General features: G+C 39.3%; 2 protein-coding genes and 1 pseudogene across 2 annotated transcripts; 1 reads left to right on the top strand and 2 right to left on the bottom strand.

Annotated features, from left to right (window-relative positions):
• Window positions 1–510: 510 nt before the first annotated feature.
• Window positions 511–5,467, bottom strand: LOC119882411 (matrix metalloproteinase-20-like). Its single transcript, XM_038692436.1, has 10 exons — window positions 5,276–5,467; window positions 4,365–4,612; window positions 4,027–4,175; window positions 3,734–3,859; window positions 2,818–2,979; window positions 2,608–2,719; window positions 2,378–2,520; window positions 1,999–2,155; window positions 1,522–1,625; window positions 511–1,207 (listed from the first exon to the last, which is right to left on the bottom strand). Exons 1-10 carry the CDS (start codon window positions 5,408–5,410, stop codon window positions 1,107–1,109), a joined length of 1,437 nt encoding a protein of 478 aa, XP_038548364.1. The 5' UTR covers window positions 5,411–5,467; the 3' UTR covers window positions 511–1,106.
• Window positions 5,468–6,251: 784 nt separating this feature from the next.
• On the bottom strand, window positions 6,252–8,528 carry LOC119883243 (annotated as a pseudogene).
• Window positions 8,529–15,234: 6,706 nt separating this feature from the next.
• On the top strand, window positions 15,235–19,134 carry mmp13b (matrix metallopeptidase 13b). Its single transcript, XM_038692345.1, has 11 exons — window positions 15,235–15,368; window positions 15,538–15,642; window positions 16,118–16,245; window positions 16,345–16,493; window positions 16,658–16,783; window positions 16,895–17,050; window positions 17,137–17,257; window positions 17,483–17,616; window positions 17,719–17,878; window positions 18,037–18,140; window positions 18,259–19,134. Exons 1-11 carry the CDS (start codon window positions 15,282–15,284, stop codon window positions 18,357–18,359), a joined length of 1,371 nt encoding a protein of 456 aa, XP_038548273.1. The 5' UTR covers window positions 15,235–15,281; the 3' UTR covers window positions 18,360–19,134.
• Window positions 19,135–22,642: the final 3,508 nt, after the last annotated feature.

The raw sequence follows: 22,642 nt of genomic DNA, 5'->3' as shown, positions 1-22,642 counted from the left end.
TCAATTTTATGTACAGTGACCACAGTCCAGCTTGGCGGGTAAACATGAGCGTGGTGTGTGTGCGTAAAGTTATTTTTTTGGCACTAAGGCCACTGTTTGGACACTTACTGTAAACTCATGTTACAACTAACTAAGTGGACAGAAACTGATTATCTGCACTTACCTGCTTATTTACTTTTGTTTGTCTGATAAGAAGTTCAGGCCTCCTGTCTTGCAAAGAGGAAAAAGGTCTGACCCTGGAACAATGGTGGAAAGTCGGTGGTTTGTACTTACTGTAATACAACTCTTAGGTTCTTGCACTTAACGCGAGTATTTTCCTTGTTTACAACTTTGATGTACGAGTGAAATGTTGTACATTTTAGTCCACTACAATTATTTGATAGCTGTAGTTTTTGGTTCCTTTGCAGATTAATATTTTGTATCTGCATATGCATCTTTAATAATAATAATTGTATAATATATAAAAATGCAACACAAACAGAGGCCATTTTGTAGAGTTCCGTTTAATAAGACACATCCTGTTTTTATATATTCAGATTTACAATATAGTAGAAGTTAGGTTAACTCTAAGATGTTAAGTACATAAAGGTACATTTATACCAGAGAGTGACATCAGAGTTTATATACAGGTAAACACATAGCCCCAAAAATCCAACAATTTAGTCAAATACATATACATAATCTCAACATATTCTCTAACATCTCTAACTTCAGAGTTCTTCTTAACTGTATAAATCAGGGGTTTTCAAAGTGTGAGGCGAACCTCCCTAGGGGGGCTCCAAATAGTTTCATAGTTTCAGGAGAGGCTCAGTGAATGGAAATGCAATAGTTTCCCCCCCGTCAGAGTCAGACTAATAAATGGTTTAGGACAGACCATTTTTAAAACTATTTGGTGTAGTCAGAAAATGTCAAACAGCAATATTAGGCTATTTTGGCTCAAATGTTGAGTGTCTATGGGATAAGATAATATAAGCATGATCTCATAGACATCCAGGAATTGAGCGAAATTTATTATATATATATAAATTAAAGATGTGTGTGTGTGTGGGGGGGGGGGGTATAAAGGATGTACTCTCAGTAACGTGCCCATCACTGTATCAACTGTATCAACATCCCAGCCAAGAGTTTGCTGAAATGATATTCAACACCCGCTTTTGCTTGAAGTCATACTGGTAGGATTTTGTCCCACTGAAGAGGAAGATGCTGCCTGTCGACGGAACAGCATACAAAAAAGCGTGTTATCCCCTCATATCGTTTCAGAACAAATGAGATGAAATGTGAACAACAACGTTTAGCTGTAAACAGAACATTTCTACTCAAGCGGCACCTTGTCCTGAAACTGGGGCAAATGGTGTTTTCAGTGTAAAAGTGCAACCCATGCGGTAAACCCCACACGTTAAAGAAAAGAAATTACAACTTCTATTTCAGTTGTATTCTGTTCATGTGACCACATTACACGCTTCACATTCATGTCCATAAACTGTGCCAGTTTTCTCTTTTCTTTGTGTTTTTTTTATTTACCTTGTGACTTGAAGGCAGCATCCACCCTCCTCGGGACTCCAAGCCAGTCTGTTTGGATGAGTCTGGGGAAGCCGGGGTCCATCCTTCTCCTGTGCTCATCAAACCTGGGGATTGGATCATTTAAATAACTTCAGTTTCTTTGCCTTCCTCAGTGTCAGTGTGTTTTCTGAAGTGCACACAGCACTCTTCATGTATGAGGGATCTATGTATGTATGTTTACAGTCAAATTATTTGTCCATACTAAAATTGATTTGCTGTATGTTGTAAACTTCCTTCTGTTCAAATGTCTAATATAACTGATTTACTGCCTTTGAATTGCATTATAGGTACAGTGTAGATATTGATAATGTATTTATTTATTCATTTTGTTGGGTACATTTTCCTGTTGACAGTGTTCATGTCTTTATTTCATGTAAACGATCAAAAACAGAGAATGAGATTTTAAATGTAAAACAAATATGCATCAAAACAGGTCACCTGTAATAAACCTCTCCTACAAAGAAGACTGTTTTTCCATATTCACTGACATGCACGGCTGCGTCAACCTGCTTGACTCTGGAGGGGAATCCGTACTCGTAGATGGAGCCAGCAACATTTTTCATCTTAAGCTGTTGAACCACCCAGTACTTATAACCTGGAAAAACACAGCCACGTCACTGCATTTTGGGACACTATGAAAAACCACTACATAGCACAAGCACAGCCAAACTCAGTGAGCCTCTTGTATGAACTGCAACACTTAATGTTGCACAAGGCTGTAATTTGGGTGCAACACTGTGTTCTCCTACTGGAAATCCAGCTTTGTCATGCTGATAAGGCCTAAGTGATGCTTTGCGGACTGCCCATTACACAGTACCGGTGAATATGTACGCCACGCCTTTGGCAGGGATGTCATAAGCGGCATCAAAGTGAGAACTGATGCTCGGAAAATATGTGCTGCTGTGGCTCCCTCTCAGGCGATTCCAATAAGTTGTCCGTGTTGTTCTCATCCACATGTACCTAGGTTGAAACAATAAGTAGACTCACTCAGTTGCAGCTCAAACATATTGAAGCGCTTTTGCAATCATAATTTAAAACATACCATACCTGTTTTTAAAGAAAACAATCTCATTTCCAATCACAACTGCTGCGTCTAAAGAAAAGTTTGGGTCACACTTTTTGGGAACTGATTGTGTTTCCTCTTTTCTTGTGGGTTCTCCTAAGAAACATGGGAAAAAATGCATAAAATATGGTATTGTACATTATAGTGCACTATAATTTTATTTTCATTTAGTGCAATCTTTTTTTTCCCCTCACCGTACAGTGTTTGGATGCCAAGCACATCGTCTTTGGATAGAGAGTACTGTGTACTGCTGTGAGACCTGTAATTGGGGTACATGATAGCCGAGGGGTCTCTTGAGTGAGTCAAACCCAGTGAGTGGCCAAGTTCATGAGCTGCAACAGCCAACAGGCTGTAACCTGAAATGCAGCAACAGACATGTCCTGTTAGTCCGTTTGACGGATACATTGACACAGAATCACACAGAAAATTGTCTGTAGGTTTGAAACTATCAGGAATGTAGCGGCATTGGCCACACCCCAGTGATGATGTCACATCAGGTGTCGTGCCCATGAGCTGTCAAAGGCAGGTGCAGCTGTGACTGGGGAGTGGTCCAACATGTTTAAAGTTTCAATTTACGAAGAGCAGCGCAACAGCTGTTTGCTGCCAACTGTGGTTCAGAATTGACATTGTATGTACTCATTGTGCAGAAAACGACCCCATGAGAGTTATATTATTATATATCATGTATTGTTTTATTATTGTCATTTTTTTTACTATACTTTTTATGTATCCGTTAATGTTGTATAAGTACTTAAAAGTATAAGTATCATGTTATTGTTGAGGTTGTTCGGATGGAGCTTAATTTTATACCTATGCACCAAATTGCATGTTTAACTTGATATTAAGTTAATCTTTGTTTGTATAAGTAAAGCTGTGAAATAAATGAAGTATAAAGTAGCATAACAGAAATAAAACAATTTTGTATTTCACATTAATTTACATTTTTTGTTATTATTTTTCTTTGCCTCAACAAACCTTAAAGGATAAATGTTGCACTGTTTTGCAAAAAAGTTTCTGATTCTTAGTTTACAGGATCATCTTTTGTGTTCAGTTTGCTGAATTAATAACGTTTTCTCTCACAGAATTGCAAACATGTTTTGCCTGACAAACCTTGCCTCCCGTCTGTCCATGTTTCATCTTCATCAAAGTGCACGTCTCCTCCTATCCCCCCTCCTGGCTGAAAGGCATGAGCCAGCACACCACGGGGTCCATCAAAGGGAAAGAAATCTCCATGAACTGCGACAGAAAAGACACTTCTTCGCACTTTGAATGAAACAAGACTCATAAACAAGTGTCCTGTCTTTGTATCTTTATTTGTGGCATCATTAACCATAATTAGGACCTCTGTTTTGAATGTATCTTAACCAACATAATAATTGTTCAGATGTGGTTTTCAGATTTACTTCTGCGGGCGAAGGAGAACACTATATCAGCTTTGCCATGGTTGACTTTGATGAAGCTCAGCGGTGCTGCATCACTCCACATCTTCAGGGCTGAACGAAAGGACTTTTCCACATCCTCTTTCTTCATGTCCGGAGTGTATTTGGCAATCCTGCAAGCCAGCACCCAAAGATGGACACACAAACATGAGACAGTGGGAGCAACAACTTCCACTGCTGCAGCTACGGTAACATTTCCTCTGCTGGCAAAATTAAATCTTAAAATTTAACAATCTGCAAGAAAAAAATAATTTCACAATATTTCAGTAATCAGGAAAAACAGGAAAGACAAATCGTCTCACATGTATGTGATGGTGTGGTTCTTCCATTTAGGCCTTTCGGGATAAAAGCTGAAGTTTTCTACGTCTTGAACACCACACCTCGGCTCCCTCATCACATTCAGGGTGTGAGGGTCCAGTCGACCCGTCTCTCTCAGACCAAAGAAGTTTTGCATTTCTCTGAGCTTCTCTTCCATGGCTGACGTGGACCTGATCCTTCTTCCAGACACTCTGCTTCTGGGGTTCAGGTTGTAAAATCTCCTGAGGTAGCCCTGTTGTTGAGAGGAGAAAGGTCTGGAGGACAAGATATCCAAAATGTATCTGCATATAATGGTTTTTTATACATGTTACAGTTTTGGAATACCATAGCATAGTGGTATCATATTGGGTTTTTCCCCAATGCACAAAGACAAACAGGACAGACAAGGGAGTGTTAATTATTCACGTAAATCCAGTTTTCCTGATAAATCCTGGTAAAAGTCAGCATGATCCCTCATTGATCCTGCTTATGAAACAAACAGTCGGTTGCAAAGATGGAGATAAGGAGCACACAAGTTATAAAAGGATTGTGAGATAATTAAGAAGGGGATAATCAAAAGGAGGTGCAATTTAGCCATATGTTGCCATAGTTAGTGTTTGTCTGTCCATCGGGTAATGTTGAGATTAATCCACCATTTAAAATACAATGCATTAGTAGTTCTAGTTCATCTTTGGTGAGATCAGATTCTCAAGTTTACACAAGTATATAGTAGACAAAGATTAGAGCTAAGCATATTCTCCTTAAAATCTGCCGATGTGGGTGGTTCTGTTAGCCAATTACTCCCTCCCTCAAAGTAATTAGGCTGTAAACTATATATAGTGTTTAAAATAAAACAAAAACCAATAGATGGATAAACTCTTATTTGTCATATAAAAGACGTCGTCCATCCACAAACCTCAGCCAGCTCCACATCCTCAGGCCTCGGCCACTGATCCTGATTGATGGGCAGAGTCCACAAGATTTCCGCTAACATCAGAGAGCCCAAAACAGGCATCCACAGCCAGAACAACTCCATGTTTAAAATGCACATTTCCACCAGGCTTCACATTTTTTATATGGGAGTATTCTCTGAGCTGTTGGGCAATCACATGGCCCAACAGCGCACAATCCTGGTAGTTACAGCTGGGTCTACCTACCCCAATTTTCTGGAGGTTTTGTGGTTCAAACCTCCCAATGAAACGTCTACATACTGTGTCTGGGCGTTCTGTCTGTTGTGGTGAAATATGTGTGTGTACATGTTTTTTAGTATAGAAACCAGAAGCCAAAAGTGTTGTTTGTAAATTCTGTTGATTCTACTCAGGCAAGTCAAAGCCTGCAGCCATTAGTGAGGCAAACTTAATTTACACTCCTCCACCATCATAACTGATTATAAGTCTCGACCCTCGATTTGATACAAAGATTAACCAAAAAAAACATAAAAGCTGCATCAGCAGATGCTAGGAATGTTTTTTTCTGTGAGATGCATATAAAAAAACAGACACAAGTATGGAGTCTGAGCGTGAGTGGTTGTTCGTCTATGTGTGGCCCTGCGATGGACTAGCGACCTGTCCAGGGTGTACCCCGCCTTGCGCCCGATGTCAGCTGGGATTGGTTCCAGCCCCCCCCCCCCCCCCCCGCGACCCTGTATGCAGGATAAGCGGTTGACGATGGATGGATGGATGACTACTGATAAATAATCCATTTCCTTGTTGCACGTTTATGGATTTAAAGTATTTCAACATCCAAGCCAGGAATTAGCTTTCTCAACTCCAACAACATGCTTCTGGGTGTAGACATATTTGTAGATTTGTGGTCTGACAAAGAAGTAAATGAAACATGAAAAGAGAAAAATAAGGTCTTCAAGAAGCAGTGATTCACATATTTAACCTTTATCACGCTGTGTTGTCTGGCGTGTTTTTGCTGCTGCTGCTGCTGCTGATGATGACTAAGATGAGCATCTTTCTGAACTTAAATATCCATTTTTGCTCGCAGCTGAAATGAGATTATATCATATGAAGGGCTTTAAGTGGTAAAGTGGGTAAATTATACAGTTTAAATCATGGAGGGGAAACCACATGCACCGTAGAAACTTCACTACACTAAGCTGAGGCTGCATGTCACTTAGCATTCCTGAGCTACTAATAACAACACATATTGATACTATATTACAAAAAGGGGATATTATTCAGTATGTATTGAAAGGTGAATGATGACTTTTAAACGGTAAACCATCAGATCCTACAATCAATCTGAGATTTAATCATTTAGAGATACAAAAAGATGACCTTTGTGCCTTTCCAAACAGGAAATATAAAAAAAAAAATCATCAGTGTACCTGTCTCTGAAAAAGATGGTGAAATCTCAAAAAGTGGACCCTGCGTCAAAGGTCAGGTCTGGATCACATTTGTTCTACATGAGTCCAGGGACCAGCGATCCTGACAGCCAGGGGTAAGAGCTCCAGACGTACATCGAAAAGTTATTTTGACGACCTCCGAATGGATCTAAAATGCATGAGCACACACTCAGGGGTCAGGTTCCACGCCAAAAAAACCTCTCAGGAGTCAATTCATCATTTGCTACATTTCTGTGGATAATAGTTGCCTGAACAGGAGGATTTGTAGGTCGGACACTTCTGTAACTCAGGGTTTCTGGATTGTTTCAGGCCCAAAGCATGGCCAAATTCATGTGCAGCTACCACAAACAGATCATAACCTGCAATAGCTAGAAGAAAATGCATCCAAATATATTACATTGTCTATTAAATTCCCTCAGCATCATTGTGGAGCGCCGGTGTGATCATCAAAGTGCGCGACTCCTCCACCACCCAACCTGGGGCCAAACGCATTAGCCAGTGTGCCTCTGGGTCCTTCAAATGGATACAAGTTACCATGTTCTTCATAATATAATCCAGGCCAAACATGAAATATAAAAAACAAGGAGAAAACAAATTTCTTTCATGCCAAAAGAAAATTACAGGCCTTTGTTCACCTCATCTAAATGAGTGTGTCAAGTTCAGCAGCTGGCACATGATGACGCTGCCTTGGTTAGCAGTTAAATTACTACTGAAGCACTACATCATACATCTATGAGATTGTGTTTTACATGTTACATTTTTCACTGAAAAGCAAACATTTCCATCTGTGAGGATGACCCCATCTGCTCAGTCTTATTGTCTGTCCCTGTCCTGTGTGAAACAAAAAGACAAACCCACCATGATGTCAGCACTGCTGGTGTGAGACCTGACAAACGCTGGCTCTGGCCCAAAAGGGGTTGACTCAACCAGAAAGTCCACAGTGTTGCGAGGCAAATCTCTGGTGTACCTGCCAATGCTGTAGCAGCATATGTGTCAAGTTGATGATTAACATAAAGCTTAAGACCTAGTATCCCCCATATGTGAATATAAATCTCAGGAATGATTTATAGCACAGCATTATATAAACCTGTGATACTTTTTGAAGATGCTATATGTACTACAAGGTTTTACAACCTTTCATTTTAAAAATAATGACAATGGATGCTTTTTTAGTTTCTCTTTAATTATACATTTTTCTTTCAGCAGGCGTGTCTCAAACAGAACTTGCAATGAACTGTATAAGGACAGTGTTTCATAAGTCCAAGCATGTCTGATGAATTTGGCACTTTAACAAGCCCACAATAATGCTCAGAGGCAGGAGTCTCCAAATCTGTACAACAATAACGACTTGTGACAGTTGTATTCCCTATTTCTGGTTTTATTGCCTGGTTTAATTTCAAAGGTTTTTATAGCCTGCTGCCTCAAAATCTTTGCCATTTTAGACACAACCAAACTGTTCTCTTTTTTTTTGCAAGTTCAGTCTATGTCAGACATCCCTTTCATATATCTTTCATACTGTACTTCTACTCCACTTTAAAGAAACAAGAGCACACAGAAGACCATATACATGTCTGTGGGTGATGAAAGATGACAATTGTGTCCCCTGGATGTGGCTGTACTCCTCCACATCTGGAATGCCACACCGAGGGCTACTCATCACCTCCAGGGTGTCTGAGTCCAGCACACCTGTTGCATTGAGCCCAAAGAATATCTGCATGTCTTTCACCTTGGAGGTGAAGTCTGGTCGGCTCTGCTTCAGGTTGTATGGTTGTAGTACTGCTGAAGGTATTCCTGCGAGCAGATTCGAGATCCACATCAGAGTTCATATTGCACTGAAGAGCGGTGTAAATGAACTGCTCTTGCGCTACTCACTTAATGCCAAGGTAGAAGGATGCATTCCCTTTGTGGATGGGCTCCTGATTTGCAGCAGGCACGATAGTAGAATGCACATTCTCACTGTAGCATCCATAAAATTGTACATCATATTTATTCATAACTTCTACACAAACACTCTTGGGTGATCAAACTTAATGTATCAACTACAACTACAACTAAAATCCTTCATGAAAATAAACTGTATCAAGACTTTCCAAGCAACATCGGTAGCCAGTCCCCTTGCAGACTGCTTCAAGTCCTTCCGAAGAAAAACAAGAATACATTTAAGAAAGCATATTAGTGAGTGAGAAAAATGAGGATACACTACATTATCTCAGGATCCCCCACACAAGCGAGAACAGACCCTTGCAATTTTGTTAACTCTCAACAGAAACACTTTCAAATTGGCATGTTTTATACAAGTCATAAAGTCACTTTCAGTCAAATCTCAGACATTTGAAATGCAGCTCATGCAATTATGCACTTACAGTGGCCAGCTTCAAGGAGAGCTCTCTCCCAGCAAGAGAGCAACATAATATGCAGTTCACAAACCTAAAACTACGTGGATTGTTATCTTAACTACATGGAGATGGAAGTTCTGGTTAATGAGAAGGCCTTTTTAAATGGTCACTGTGACTCATACCACTTGCAAAAGGACTCAGACAGTACTCTGAAGTTAGGGATGGGTTTGCAGAGATCCAAAGACAGCAACAAGAGAGGAGAACGTAATGACATTTCAACATTTTGGGTGACACGTTTGCTCCAATGTTGGTTGAAATGGAAAAGGTATCCAGTGTACACTTTCAATTTCACCATCTTATTCAAATCCAATTAAAATTTAGGACATAAACCATTTGTTTCAGGAATGGTCAAATGAATAAGACAAAGACACAACATTTACTCTGGAAGTTTAAGAATGCAGTGTGAGTGTGCTGATTCCCAGATAATCCCAAACAAGTGGGGAAACTGCAACATGAAGCAACACAAAGCATCGAAAAAGATTCTTTCTGCTAGATGTGCTCATTACTCTGACTGTGAGTGTGTTAGGCATAAACATGTGGATATTTTCACCATCAAAAACCAAAAAACCAAGCTGCTTTGATATATAAATGATTTCCCCAGCAGAACCCCTGTTGAGGAACCTCTAGACTGAGAGGTGGCACTGCTCATCCCCACGCATCACTGGAGCTCAGCAGTCCCCCTATCAGCAACATGAGCTAAGACTTATAAGAGTATGCCGCACTCTTTTGCAAAAACTTGTAGAATTTCTGTAGCTTTGGTTTTACAGTCTGAGTACAGACGAGTTAATGAGTCATTTTAGGCAGGTGTGTTGAGTGAGAGTGTAGTTTGGAGCTGCAAGGTTACAAGCTGGAAGACACCGCTATGGTAATTAAACCAGAAGGAAAATTTCTGTTTTGCCCCAAACATACACTTTCACACTGACAAGGTGCCAGAGACGTTATATATCAGATCAAGAAGATGAGCAATATTTGTCTTCTTGGAGATCATCTTATTTGTCTGTAATAAATGTTGAAAGTATTGAAAAGCATTGTCTGTGTTTTTCTACTTCTTGCAGTACTTGAAAGACGTGAAAGTACTAAGAAATGACTAAAAGCAGGACTGAGAGTCAGAAGTACATTACAAAGCTTTCAACTTCCGTCAAACCTGAAAAATGGGATTTTCCGATTTCTTTTCTTATTCCAGTAAATGTGTGCTTCTTTCTCGTACATCTATGACTTAAATCTCAGAGTAAGTATTTTAACACTTATTTTGTATCACAAACAAATACAGTTTTAAATTGGCATAACCATATGTGAAAGCGACGCTGTAACAAACGATCAATTAAACAGAACTGAAACAAAGGATGGTAGGCCTACCTTTACTTTGAATGTAAAAAAAAAAGCTGGCTTTGTTTCCCCCTAGTTGTAGTATCATGACAGTCACTACAGCGCACTGCAATGCACAGTGCAACCATACACATCCAAACTGAGATGAATGGGTGAAAGCAAAACTTAGACTGCACATGTCATTATAACTACGTTTTTCTACATAAAAACATCATGATAATAAATCAAAAGAATCATTTATTTATTCATTACATTTTTAAAGCAGTAATACATTGTCACAGCAGTAACATACAGTATAACTGCACACTCCAAAAGCAACAGATAAGACTAGGCAAATCAGGAAAACATAAATCTTGTTTTTTAGCTATCTCAAATTAAACTTCTGTTGATTTTTAACACTTCAGCATGAGGTTGTGGTAACACTGGGGCATGGTAAGATACATGCAGGGGAGCAGAGGGAGCAGAGCCATGAGTGTGTGTGCTTACACGAAACAGTCTCCTGCTTGAGTCACTGCTGCCCTCCTGTGGTATCTCTTCACTACATGTAGTTTCTAAGTTTTGCTGAGTGGGCCTGACCTCACATGACAGCAGTCACTGTGGTTTGAGGTTGCTCAGAAATTGCAGTCGCTCAGCAGTTTAATCCAAGCCCTTTTGGGTATTTTATTTATGGACTTGCAATGTGTGAAGATTAAATTACAGTTTCTACAGTGTACTGGAGAATTTCTGATTTAGCTGTAATCTAAATCCTTCCTTTACTGGAAACAGTAGCCAATTCATATTGTGACTTAATGATACACGTTCATTGTCCTCCATTTATTTGGCAGATGCATTTGTCCAAGGAGACCTACAATAAGTGTTCCACGCTTTTGCTAGTAAACATAAAACTTTTTCGTTCAGTCTGTTGCCAATAAGTGTATAAGTTTATACAGTATGTCAAGCTGTGTTTTATGGTTTAAAAGGTTCATGCTTATTCTGCCTCATCACAAACATTTACATTACATCAAAATAACACCAAAAAGATTTCACAATACATAGCTTCACTTCTCTTCATCAGTTATCTCACAAAATATGCCACCGTTCTGCAAAAGCAAATTATACTTTGAAGAAACATAGAGCCACATTGTACAAAGTCTTCAAGTTCACATTCTAAATTAATGGCTAACATGTTAACAAATTAAATTAAATCACATTCAGGAGAAACACAGCCGTGATTGTTACAGAGGAAACAGTCTTTACATTTCAGACAGAACTTTCTGACCACAAATCGGCTGTGAAAGAGTTAGTTGTGCCTAGAGAAAACTGTCACTTCCGTTCAGAGTTATCATAGTCCTGAATTTTTTGGCAGGAGGTATTATGGAAGACATCTGAATGAATTGAACTGGTTCATAATTTGATTTCAACACAGCAATTCGAACAAAACCATTAATTTAATTGATAATGGATTTACATGATGAAACAGTGGACGCAACCATGTGAAACTAAACCAGCGGCTTATGTGAAAGGAAAAGAACCAAGTAAGGATGCGTCCTTGTTTATCACAGTAGGTCTGTCTGTTGGAGCACGCTGACACAGCAGGGGGGATTTCATCACACCTCACGTCATCCTTGTTTCGTGTTCCTGTGCCAAAATACTATGAGCAAGTAGTGTGGAAGTGACATTTTAAAGAGTGGATTTCTCAGAAGCAGTCGGCTAGCCCATCCCGCCTATTCCAAGCACTGGAATTAAGAATAAAAAAAACTAAAATACTTTTAGTGGGATGTTACTGTGCTGAAGAGAACAAACCACCATGTCAGTCATGAGTCCAAAGCCTATGAATGACATGAGGTGCAGCAGCATTGACCACTTCGCTGTTGTGTTAGAGAAAGGTTGATGCAGGATGATTAGGGACTAGATGAAAGAAGAGGAACTTTATATTTCATATTTCTTTTTTCCCCCTCATTTCTCATAATTCTCTGTTGCCAACTTGCCTTGGAAGGGCAACTCATAATCTCAGTCTCTGAATTTCTCTCTTTATATGACAGCAGAGCTGAAGTAAATACACAATGTGAAGTTGCTGTTATATCTGCAAACAAAGGAAAAAGCACAGCTGAGGTTGATAACGTAAAGCTGAGCCTTACAAGCTGAGTTTGAGATGTCGAAAAGCCCCGCTTTTGCCCCGCTGGTGGTAACAATTTTTAATCCAACATCCGCCAATTTTAGTTTCTGCTGTGTAATTACAATTATAGCCTCATGGGACTGCTTTAGAAAAAATACCATGACAGAAATATGAGCTTCTGTAATAGACAGACTGACAATGGGGCTTATCTCTGTAACTGGAATATCATTAAGATGTAATTTGTGTTTCACAGTCCTCAGACCTGCCACTACAATAAAGGTCATACAACAACCATTTTTCATAACTCAGTGCTCTAACTATCTTTGAATGCAACCAGAGGGTCACAACACAGATCAGTAGTGTGCATGTTTCCATATGTGTGTGTGTGTGTTTGTTGGAGATGATTTTAAAATAACAGCAAAAATCCCCCTTGCTTCCAACTTCCCCTGGCATGACTCAGGAGCCCTCTGCTTACCACCGTCTAAGCAATGATGTTGCTCCAAAAATATTTGCGTCCACAGGATGCTGAGGTGTTTGAACACAGTGTTTGTTGCACATTGCACACGCTATAACTAATGCAATGCAGATGAACAGGTGTTTGTTTATTGTGATGTTTGTACAGTACTCTTACAATTCTAAGTATAGTGTACAATAATACATAAATCTTTTTTATTTTTTAAAGAGGAAAGTGTATAAGACTCATTTGAATTTTTTGAAGCGATCAGAAGGTAGCCAATGTCCTACAAATCCCTGCCACCATAACTGTTGCTCCTTCATAATGACAAGGGACACCAACTGTTTGTAATCTGGAGTTTTGCTTTGGTTTGTTTTTTTGGTTTTCAGTACAGCAGCTTGATGCCCATCTTGACTGCAAACACTTGATGACATACGGCCTTATACTTAGCAAAACATTGTCATCACGAGACATTTTCCCAAAAAGACTGGCATTGCGACACAGACAAATCATTGTTTGACATCTCCTAATTCTTGTCAGTGCAGCAACTTAAGTAGAAAAGAATTCTTTGAATGCTGAACTCTTTAAATTACTTAACTTAACTATAAAAAAAGAGTATTTTTTGTATCCAAATATGAATTGCTCACATAGTAAAGAATGCAATTTTGTGAGCAATTTGATGTAAGAAATTGGAAACTATTTTAGCCTTTTTTCTACTGTGAAGAAGTTAAGGAATTCTATTGTTGCTGAAGCAGGAGCAAATAATTATATACCTTTGTTGTCTCACACAGACACTGAAGTTGTCTACGCAGTAATAGGCAGCATGTCTTTACCTGCCTTGACTCCAAGGATCTACAGCTACCTGTACAGTTAAATTCTTTCATTTCAATAACCATATTACAATCTTACTTACGATTAAATAGCTGTCTCATCTTGTATTTTGTGTTCTTGGTGCTTCTGTGTTGGTAATAAGTGATTTTTCAGAATTGAACATCTCGCTGTTTTTGTTGTAGGTCACCAGGGCTTTTCTGTAATCACAAATCTTGCAGACTACAGTTCCTCTTGATTGAGATCACTATGATCATTTATGTGTTTAATTAGTCATTGATGCTCTGTTGTGCCCCAGTTACTCTGAATCACATACTATTTGTAAAGGCATTGAGCAACATTGGAAAATCAGAAAAAGCTGATTACAAGTATTATCAGACCAAACCTTCAAAGAAAATGTATTTGAATCGAAGCAAATCTTTCTCAAGTCAGGACAATTCTATTTTTATAGCCCAATATCACAAATCACACTTTGCCTCAAGAGGCTTTACAATCTGTACAGCATACAGTGCTCTCTGTCCTTAGAGCCTCAAGTCAAATGAGGAAAAATTCCCCTGAAAGCAACCCTTTCAACAGGGAAAAAAAAGGAAGAAACCTCAGGAAGATAAACAGAGGAGGGGTCCCTCTCCCGGGACAGACAGGCATGCAGTAGATGTTGTGTGTACAGAATAGATTCACAACAGAAAGTCTTAGTATATACAACTATGGCATAATAATGTCAAAATGTAGATTGTAAAACGTAAGTGCAGAGGAAGGATCCAGAAGGTCTGAACCACACCATGAAACCCTTTGTTTGTCAGCATGAGAGTGCCCACATCATATCGTCTAACAGAGCGTAGAATCGAGAGGGACATGTAAATCACACATTTTACATTTAAATCTCATGTTTTTGTCAACTCTATCTTTATTTGGCCGTGTGTTTGTTAGTCACATATCCTGAAACGTCTTCACCTAAAATAACAAGACACAGTGACTATCATGAGACCAGCAGGAGTGTGAACCAATTACCAAAAGTCTCTATTTATAATGTAGGGCATTTATTTTTCTTCTTTTGTTTTAAACGGAGAAAGATGTACAGATAATAACATCCTTATTAAAATAATCATCCCTCATTAAGCTGCCAATAAGAGAAAGACAAAACTGCCATGTCATTCTTGTTTTTCTTTTTAAAAGAAAGAAAAGCGCATCATTTTGCCTTGAATTTTAATTAATCTATTGGCAGACTCTATAAGTCATGGCAATTTGAGAAATACGTATTCATATACGTATTCAAAGGAATACAGTCAAACCACAGTCGGTGCAGTCACACTGATACAAGCACATTTTCATGAGACGAAGGAGGAAGTGGCTAGGTGCTTTTACATGAATCACTGGGACCCTTTGAAAAAAAGTTGGCCCCAAAACACTATAAATACCCTGCAGAGCTTCTTGACCCCATAGAGTGGTTAGGACAACACACAGACAACTACAATGATAGCTTTGCTGCTGCTGGCGCTGGTCGCTCATTCTTTTGCTCTGCCTCTGCCGTCTGAGGACAACAACAGGCTTTTAGCAGAGGTAAGATCTGAGGTCTTTAATTCAGACAATATTTAGTCTTACACGCTGGCTTCTAGTGGCTTTTTTATCTTCATAATCAAAGAAAAAACACTCCAAATAGAGTACGCCACACCTGTTTTTTCATACTATTATGAATGTCATTCAGGTTTTGTTCTCTTTCATTAAACAGAAGTACCTCCGCCGGTTCTATGACCTACCAGCTGCTCTCCAAGGCAAGTCGTCAGGTACCTTTGAGACCAAGATCAAGGCGATGCAGAGATTCTTCAATCTCAAGGTGACCCAGTCTGGAAAGCTGTTAATCCTGCTGCTACTGCAAATGAGCTGTTTTGTAAAAACTGAACTGAATTTGATATCTTAGTTGGAGTAGGTTTTATTCATTCAAGACTTTAATATATTATTGGTGGTGCATTTTTACATGTGATTAATATCTTTAAATGTGATATTAACTTTGAGCTTTTTTGGAAAGCTATTTTGTGGGAAAGAAGTTAGTGGGTGGTGGGATGAGTTACCTTCATTGTCATTATAATAACCTTTGTTAGGAATTTGCCCTGTAGAGCTCACAGTGCAGGACAGACAGGACAACATTCAACACAGCAAATAACAAATACTAAAACCTAAAAACAGATATACCTTAATATGCAAAAGGTTTGCAATTTAAGAGAGGTGAGGGAGGGTGATTGACAGTTTTTACAGTACTTTGGCAACACGTGAACCTATGTGACTTATGTTTTGTTTCTCCCTCTTTGAAGGTATCAGGGAATCTGGATGACAACACTTTGGAGGTGATGAAGCTGGCCAGATGTGGCGTCCCAGACATTGGGGAATACAACCACTTCCCCCGACACCTCAAATGGCAAAATAACAATGTCACATTCAGGTATGCATTGAAATGAATATAATGTAAATGGCGGAGATGAATTACATCAGTATCATTTTTTCAATCACTTCCCTTGCCCTCTATCTCCTGATGTTTCAGGATAGTGAATTATACACCAGATCTGAAGAAGTCTGATGTAAACAGAGCCATCCGCACTGCACTGAACGTTTGGTCTGACGTCACCCCGCTGACCTTCAAGAAGCTGCACGAGGGCAACGCCGACATTATGATCAGTTTTGGAGCAAAAGGTGCAACAAGCGTTAATTCTGATGCACCCTATATATCATCTGAGTACAAACACGCAAATACATGATGTTTGTATTTTAACACTGTGGCCACACAAATAATAGACATTTCAATAGTGCACATTCCTGCTCAACATACATAAAATGGTCTGTCATTTATTCTGTAGAGCATGGAGACTATAACCCTTTTGATGGGCCTAATGGATTGCTGGCCCACGCCTACCCACCCGGCCCAGGTATCGGAGGAGACACTCACTTTGATGAGGATGAACACTGGAGCAAAGATTCATCAGGTAAGAGTTATACTCTAATTTCAACATAAGCCACCAAACAGAATTCTAGTAATTATAAACAGGTGAGGCATATCCAAACAATATATTTGACTGAGCATCTTTTCTCTACAGCTTACAACCTGTTTATAGTGGCGGCCCATGAGTTGGGCCACGCCCTCGGTATGTCCCATTCCACAGACCCGGGCGCTCTGATGTACCCTGTCTACTCGTACGCTACAGGCTTCCCGCTGTCTGAAGATGACATTGAAGGCATTCAAGCTCTCTACGGTGGGAAAATACATGATCTGTGTTTAGATTTAAAATGGATTAAAAACGCAGTGAGCAGTGCAGTAATGTCAGATTTTCAATCACAGGCCCAAACCCAAACCATAGGAAAGTGAAGCCTAAGCCTGACGCACCAAACAAATGTGACCCCATGTTAAGTTTTGATGCTGTCACAGAGCTCAGAGGGGAAACCATCATCTTCAAAGACAGGTACAGCCATGATGCCACAGTGCAAAGGTGGTTATACATGAACTCTAGATCTTCATCTTATCATCGTCAACTAGACTGATAATCTACAACCACTAGAGGGTGTGTGAGGAAGAGTTGATTATTCTGTGACTTAAATAATAACTCCCCGTGTAATGTGTTGAGATGTGCATATTGTAGATCAGTTCATTCTGCTACATTTGGTTAACATGCCGCACTTTGTTGCAGATTCTACTGGCGTCTCCATCCTCAGATGCCGGAGCCAGAGCAGACGCTGATCAAATCCACGTGGCCCTCCATCCCCAACAAGGTGGACGCAGCATACGAGAACTCAGAGAAGGATGTAGTCATCATATTTAGCGGTGGGTTATATATACATATTTACTGATATTGTGTTTTTACATTATTTCTTAAATACTAGATCCAGTTTGTAAAGACCAAAACTCTGCTCTGTATTTCAACAGGGATCCGAATGTGGGCTTTGAATGGGTACGACCTTGTGGATGGTTACCCAAAATACATACACAAACTTGGACTTCCCAAGAAAGTAAGGAAAATAGATGCAGCTGTGCACATCCGAGACACTGGGAAAACTCTCCTCTTCACTGATGAGGACTATTGGAGGTATGTCGTGATGAGTATTACATGTCTCACTCATACTAGAGTTTAAAAGTCTTTAAATCCGCGCAGGACAATATCCTTGGGAGGCATACAAACAATTCTTTCCACATGTAAATCTGTATATTTTTTGACATTGTTTTACTTTTACTTGTCACCCAAAGCTATGATGAAGCAACAAGCACCATGGACAGTGGCTACCCACGAACCATTGAGGAAGATTTTCCTGGGATGGATGACGAGGTCGATGCTGCTGCTTATCACTATGGTAAATGAAGCCTCAAATATCACATTTTCAGTAACGTGTAAGTATACAAAAGCTGAATTTTCCCCCAGCACTACAACTATAAATCTTTCTCTGTTATCCCACTCTTGTTTTCTTCCAGGACATTTGTATTTCTTCCATGACCACATACAGTACGAGTACAGTTACACCTCCAGGAAAGTCATTCGCATCCTGAGGACCAACTCCATTCTCAACTGCTGATGAGGTGGTCCACAACTGTCAGTAGCAGCACATACCCACAACAAACAGAATCTAAACAAGAAGAAGAAGATGCAGTTTATTGAATGAGCAGGAAGAAAACGGAGACATGCAGTGTAGTGTTGACCTGTTACAGTACAAGATTTTTGTCAAGTTAAGAAAAAAAGTGTATTTTTACTAGTGCTGGACACCTGTGTAAAATTTGTCAGACACAGAATGCTGGAAAATTCCTCAGAAATACCTTACATTATTTATTTTACATCTCTGTATTTGTACAAGCTTCACAATGGACGGCAAGATCCTTAGCAGGTTAAGTTTCTTGCCTGTAACAGTTGGCTTGGCTGTTTTGAGAGCTCATTATTTTACTATTTGTTTCATTAACTTAATATTTCAACAAAGCGCTTAGCAGTTTAATATATTCTGTTTGTCCTTAGATTTTTGTAGGATTTGTTAATTATAATAAAGCAGAGAAATTAAAGCGGGACTCACGATCTTGGTGATGAAGAGCTGAACACAAAGTAATGTTGTCCCATTAAGTGACATTTTGAAGGGAGCTCTCATACAAGGTTGAATTTTAATTATTATTTTTATAACATTGGAGACACTACTCTGCACAGACAAATTGTTTCTGCATATTGAATATGCCAAAGATGAAATGTAATTTTAACGCACTGACATATTTTGACATATGTCACATGTGTGAATTTTCTTGTCAGTATTTTCAAAAACTTTTGGCAAATCATTTATTAAATAAAATGTAAGTAAACTAAGGCAAGCTGTGTGGTCTTTGATCCGGACAATGCTCACCACAACGTCTTCTGCTCTAACATGTTTTAACTCAACCCTCATTTTACTTTGTTATGAGCTATTTGACTGTGTAGGAAGTCAAATGTGCCAAATAATCTTAAAGCAGCTGAACTCTTGCTGCCACTCAAAGGCAGCATGGTTGCATATAATTCACTGGCCAGGCGTAATAAACTTCAGTCAGACTGAAGACTTGATTTTGGTGTCAGGTTTATTCATAATCATCAAACACTTGTAATGTTTCCTAGAGCAAACCATCAGATGATGTAAGCTTCCAGGCAGTCATTCGCTTAGAATGATATGACAAACAGCACATGCGTATTCTGCCAAGAAACTGTGGGTCAGTACATGTACTTTCCTATTTTTCCCACCAGAGAGCACTCCCACACACAGTCTGGATGCGTAAAGGTCCTCTTTTGACCAGAGTCAAAGTAAGTAATACAAAAATTACAAGCAGCTTCATGATAATATCCCGCTAGTGTCTACATCTATTCCTGAGTTTGGAAAAAATAAATCAGTGTATGCTTCATTAGCGCAACTAACGGTGGGGAAAAACTTTGGCTCCGCCCATATTAAATCGGAACATACCACATATCAGCCCTAATCATATTAATAAAGGGCCATTAACACAGTATCTCGATCTTCCAGTATGCTGTAACAACAGAAAGCCAGTTATCTGAAGATAAAGTTTAGGAATTTGTGAGATGTTTTATGAAAATTAAGAATTTGTGTATTGTGAGCTGTTCAGTTTTAAAGGTCAGTAAAATATCTCTAGCTAAAGTTAAGGAAAACTGTAGCTTGAGCCAAGCAGCATAATCCACAGGCCCAATCATGTGGATGTAATTACAGTGCAGCGAAGCAGTAGGCTGCGTCACCGGTTCACAAATCCTGTGTGTTCGTCACTGATGTTGGCTTTGGGAGTCTCAGCTCCGCTTTATAAAAAAAAACCAGATGGTTTATCTGAACGTAATGTCCCTTTTACAATAGGCTTTTTCAAATTACATTAAGATTCCTAAGTCATTTGCATGTGTCAGAAATGATGCGACCCCTTTAGATCGCCACTTAAGAGTTCATGTGGTGTAAATGGAAATTGTAACGTTGCAGGGAGCATTGCAGAATGAGGGCAGAGACATGACAGAGGACAGATTTTTAAACAAGAGCGCTCATTGTGTTTGGCAGAGGGAGGCTCGGTAACCACTGATACTGTTACAGCTGACTCCAGGCCAGAGCTGAAAATGGTTCCAAATCCTCCCTTTTCCAGTAACTTTACCTTGACATGGATGATGTTTAGAGATGCATGTTTGGCCAGAGAGAATGTCGTTTTAATGTAGTTTTGCAAAGACAGAAGAAGCACTAAAATACAGCTGGTGTAACATTTAAAGCTTTCTCTAATAAATGTTTATTTCAGTAAGCGGATCACTTACTCGCCTATACTTAGATGTGTGCACTCCTCTGGAAAAGTGAACAAGACAGTCTCTTGTCTCTAAATATTTACAACTGACCTGCTTTCCCTCCTTGGTGGTTTGCTGAAATTGAGCAACTTTTGGTACTTAACTTGACTTTTGACATTTGTAGAGCAGAGCAACTGAGAAACATAAAAAATATTAACTCATTTTTATACCATGTGGATTTAGAGGTTATGTACATCTCCTTTAAAAAAAAAAATAAAAAAAAAATCTAATTCCAGTCACAGTCAGGCACCTCTCTCCGTTCCTGCCCCAGTCGAAAGTTATTACCATATCCAACTCTTTCAACTCATTAAAAACGCAGCACTGAGGATTTGAACTGGAACCAAAGGAAAACATCAAAAACCCTGAATTTTAATGTCTCTCCATTGTTGTACAAGTAAGGTCATGAAGTACTGCCGATTTTACTGATGTTTCAAGTACAGCCAGGTCAATGTTTAGCTACATTACAGAGCATTCACTGCCCGGTAGAAGATTTTGATCCTGCAGCGGAGACCACAAGGTGGGTGTGGTTCAGTCATCAGTGCGTTTAGACTGGAATGAGCTCCCTGAAGTTAGAAAATGAACCCTAATGCCTAATGTTCCCTTTATAATTTTGATGTTAATTAACCACTTATCAAAAATGTATTTGTACTGTAGCACTTTGGAGTTAGTAAAAATGTAGAGCAAGCATAGAGACAGTTGAAAGACGTCAAGGAAAAATGAAAGTCAAAAAATAAAATTTAAAGACCTTTGAGAAAACCTTTACACAGTCCAGTCCAGCAGCTCCTGATGGAAACCAGATGGAGGAGGACGACAGAGAGGGCAGCAGTATCCCTTTTCCTCTGGGAAACTCCCTACTCAGACCACCAATACAAGAAGGGTGATGCAAGACTTCTGCTACTCCTACACTGAGCTGATTATTCTGTGAGTGTGAGAAAGCCACATTGTTTAGGGGACTAAGAAAAAAATCTTTTGATTTATGTCTTACAAAAGCCATGAATGACACAGCTAAGGATGTTATTGTTCTCCCTACACTTTATGATCCCTGACAAACCGCAGGTTTTACAACATGCCAGTCAGTGCGGTGCAGGTCAGCCAAGGGCAATGTCCTCAGGACAGGTAGGGTCTTGTTCAACTCTTAACAGTGCTGATGAAGGTGGTTAGTGTCAGCGATAGTGGCACATATTATCTTATTATTATTATTATATTATCTTTCTTTTCATATTTTGTCCCACCATATTCATTTTATGTTGCCTTCTCTGTACTTTTGCCCTTCTTGTCTTGTCTACCTGTCTAAACCTGAAGCCAGTGCTTCACTGGAAAGGTACAGTCTGTGTTGTCTCCTCCGGGGTAGAAGCTGGAATGTGTAGAAATCAGTCTGTGCTCTGTGTTGACTCATGAGTATGTAAATCTTACCAAATATGACCCAGAGGCAGATCCGGCTGTGTAAGTAAAAGTGACCAATAAATTCAGTCAAAAAAGTTAATGTCTTCAGTGCAACAGCCGACCTTGCAGTAGGCTTTTAGGATAAACAAAAAAAAAACAATTAAAAAAGCTGCAATTTTAGGTGTTCATTGCGCAATATTAAAACTGATTTTGGTATTTGCAAAGAAGCACAGACAAGGTCGTTGTTGAGAAAACTAGAGTCTCTATATTTTATGAACATGAATTATGTGTTTTCTGTTGCTAACTAACTGACAATGATTTTATCAGTAGCCACAGGCTGTTGCCATTTCCAACTATCATTTTGTGTGAATATGCTCCTTTTTTACTCTGTGTACAAAAGTTAGCCAAAATGGAAATAAGGCAGTTGTCAGTGAGATTAACAGTGAGATTGTCAGTGAGATTGTGTTCCTTGATGAGCAAAGTCATGCATTTCTCACACATACCTCATGTCACACACTCCAGATACAAAACAGATAACCTGAAACAGTTTCAAGAACGAGTGCTACATGAAGGGATATAAGGCTCCACCTTCATTTGCAATACAAACCTGTTCCATGTGGTCATACTGTCTCTGATATTTAAGAAATG

The sequence above is a fragment of the Micropterus salmoides genome, unplaced genomic scaffold (assembly GCF_014851395.1).
Source record: "Micropterus salmoides isolate LMB-PRFRI ecotype aquatic unplaced genomic scaffold, ASM1485139v1 Ms_hic_scaffold_3, whole genome shotgun sequence".
Taxonomy (NCBI): domain Eukaryota; kingdom Metazoa; phylum Chordata; class Actinopteri; order Centrarchiformes; family Centrarchidae; genus Micropterus; species Micropterus salmoides.
This window is presented reverse-complemented; position numbering and strand designations above follow the sequence as displayed.

What these genes read in the sequence shown, in the direction of transcription:
- LOC119882411 (XM_038692436.1), bottom strand. Translation starts at nt 5,410, where the DNA reads ATGTGCATTTTAAACATGGAGTTGTTCTGGCTGTGGATGCCTGTTTTG. An exon ending in AACCACACCATCACATACAT is followed by an intron (nt 4,176 to 4,364) that starts GTGAGACGATTT and finishes GCTGGCTTGCAG; the next exon opens with GATTGCCAAATACACTCCGG. An exon ending in GTAGGAGAGGTTTATTACAG is followed by an intron (nt 1,626 to 1,998) that starts GTGACCTGTTTT and finishes TCCAATCCCCAG; the next exon opens with GTTTGATGAGCACAGGAGAA.
- mmp13b (XM_038692345.1), top strand. Translation starts at nt 15,282, where the DNA reads ATGATAGCTTTGCTGCTGCTGGCGCTGGTCGCTCATTCTTTTGCTCTG. An exon ending in ACCATCATCTTCAAAGACAG is followed by an intron (nt 17,258 to 17,482) that starts GTACAGCCATGA and finishes ACTTTGTTGCAG; the next exon opens with ATTCTACTGGCGTCTCCATC. An exon ending in ACTGATGAGGACTATTGGAG is followed by an intron (nt 17,879 to 18,036) that starts GTATGTCGTGAT and finishes TGTCACCCAAAG; the next exon opens with CTATGATGAAGCAACAAGCA.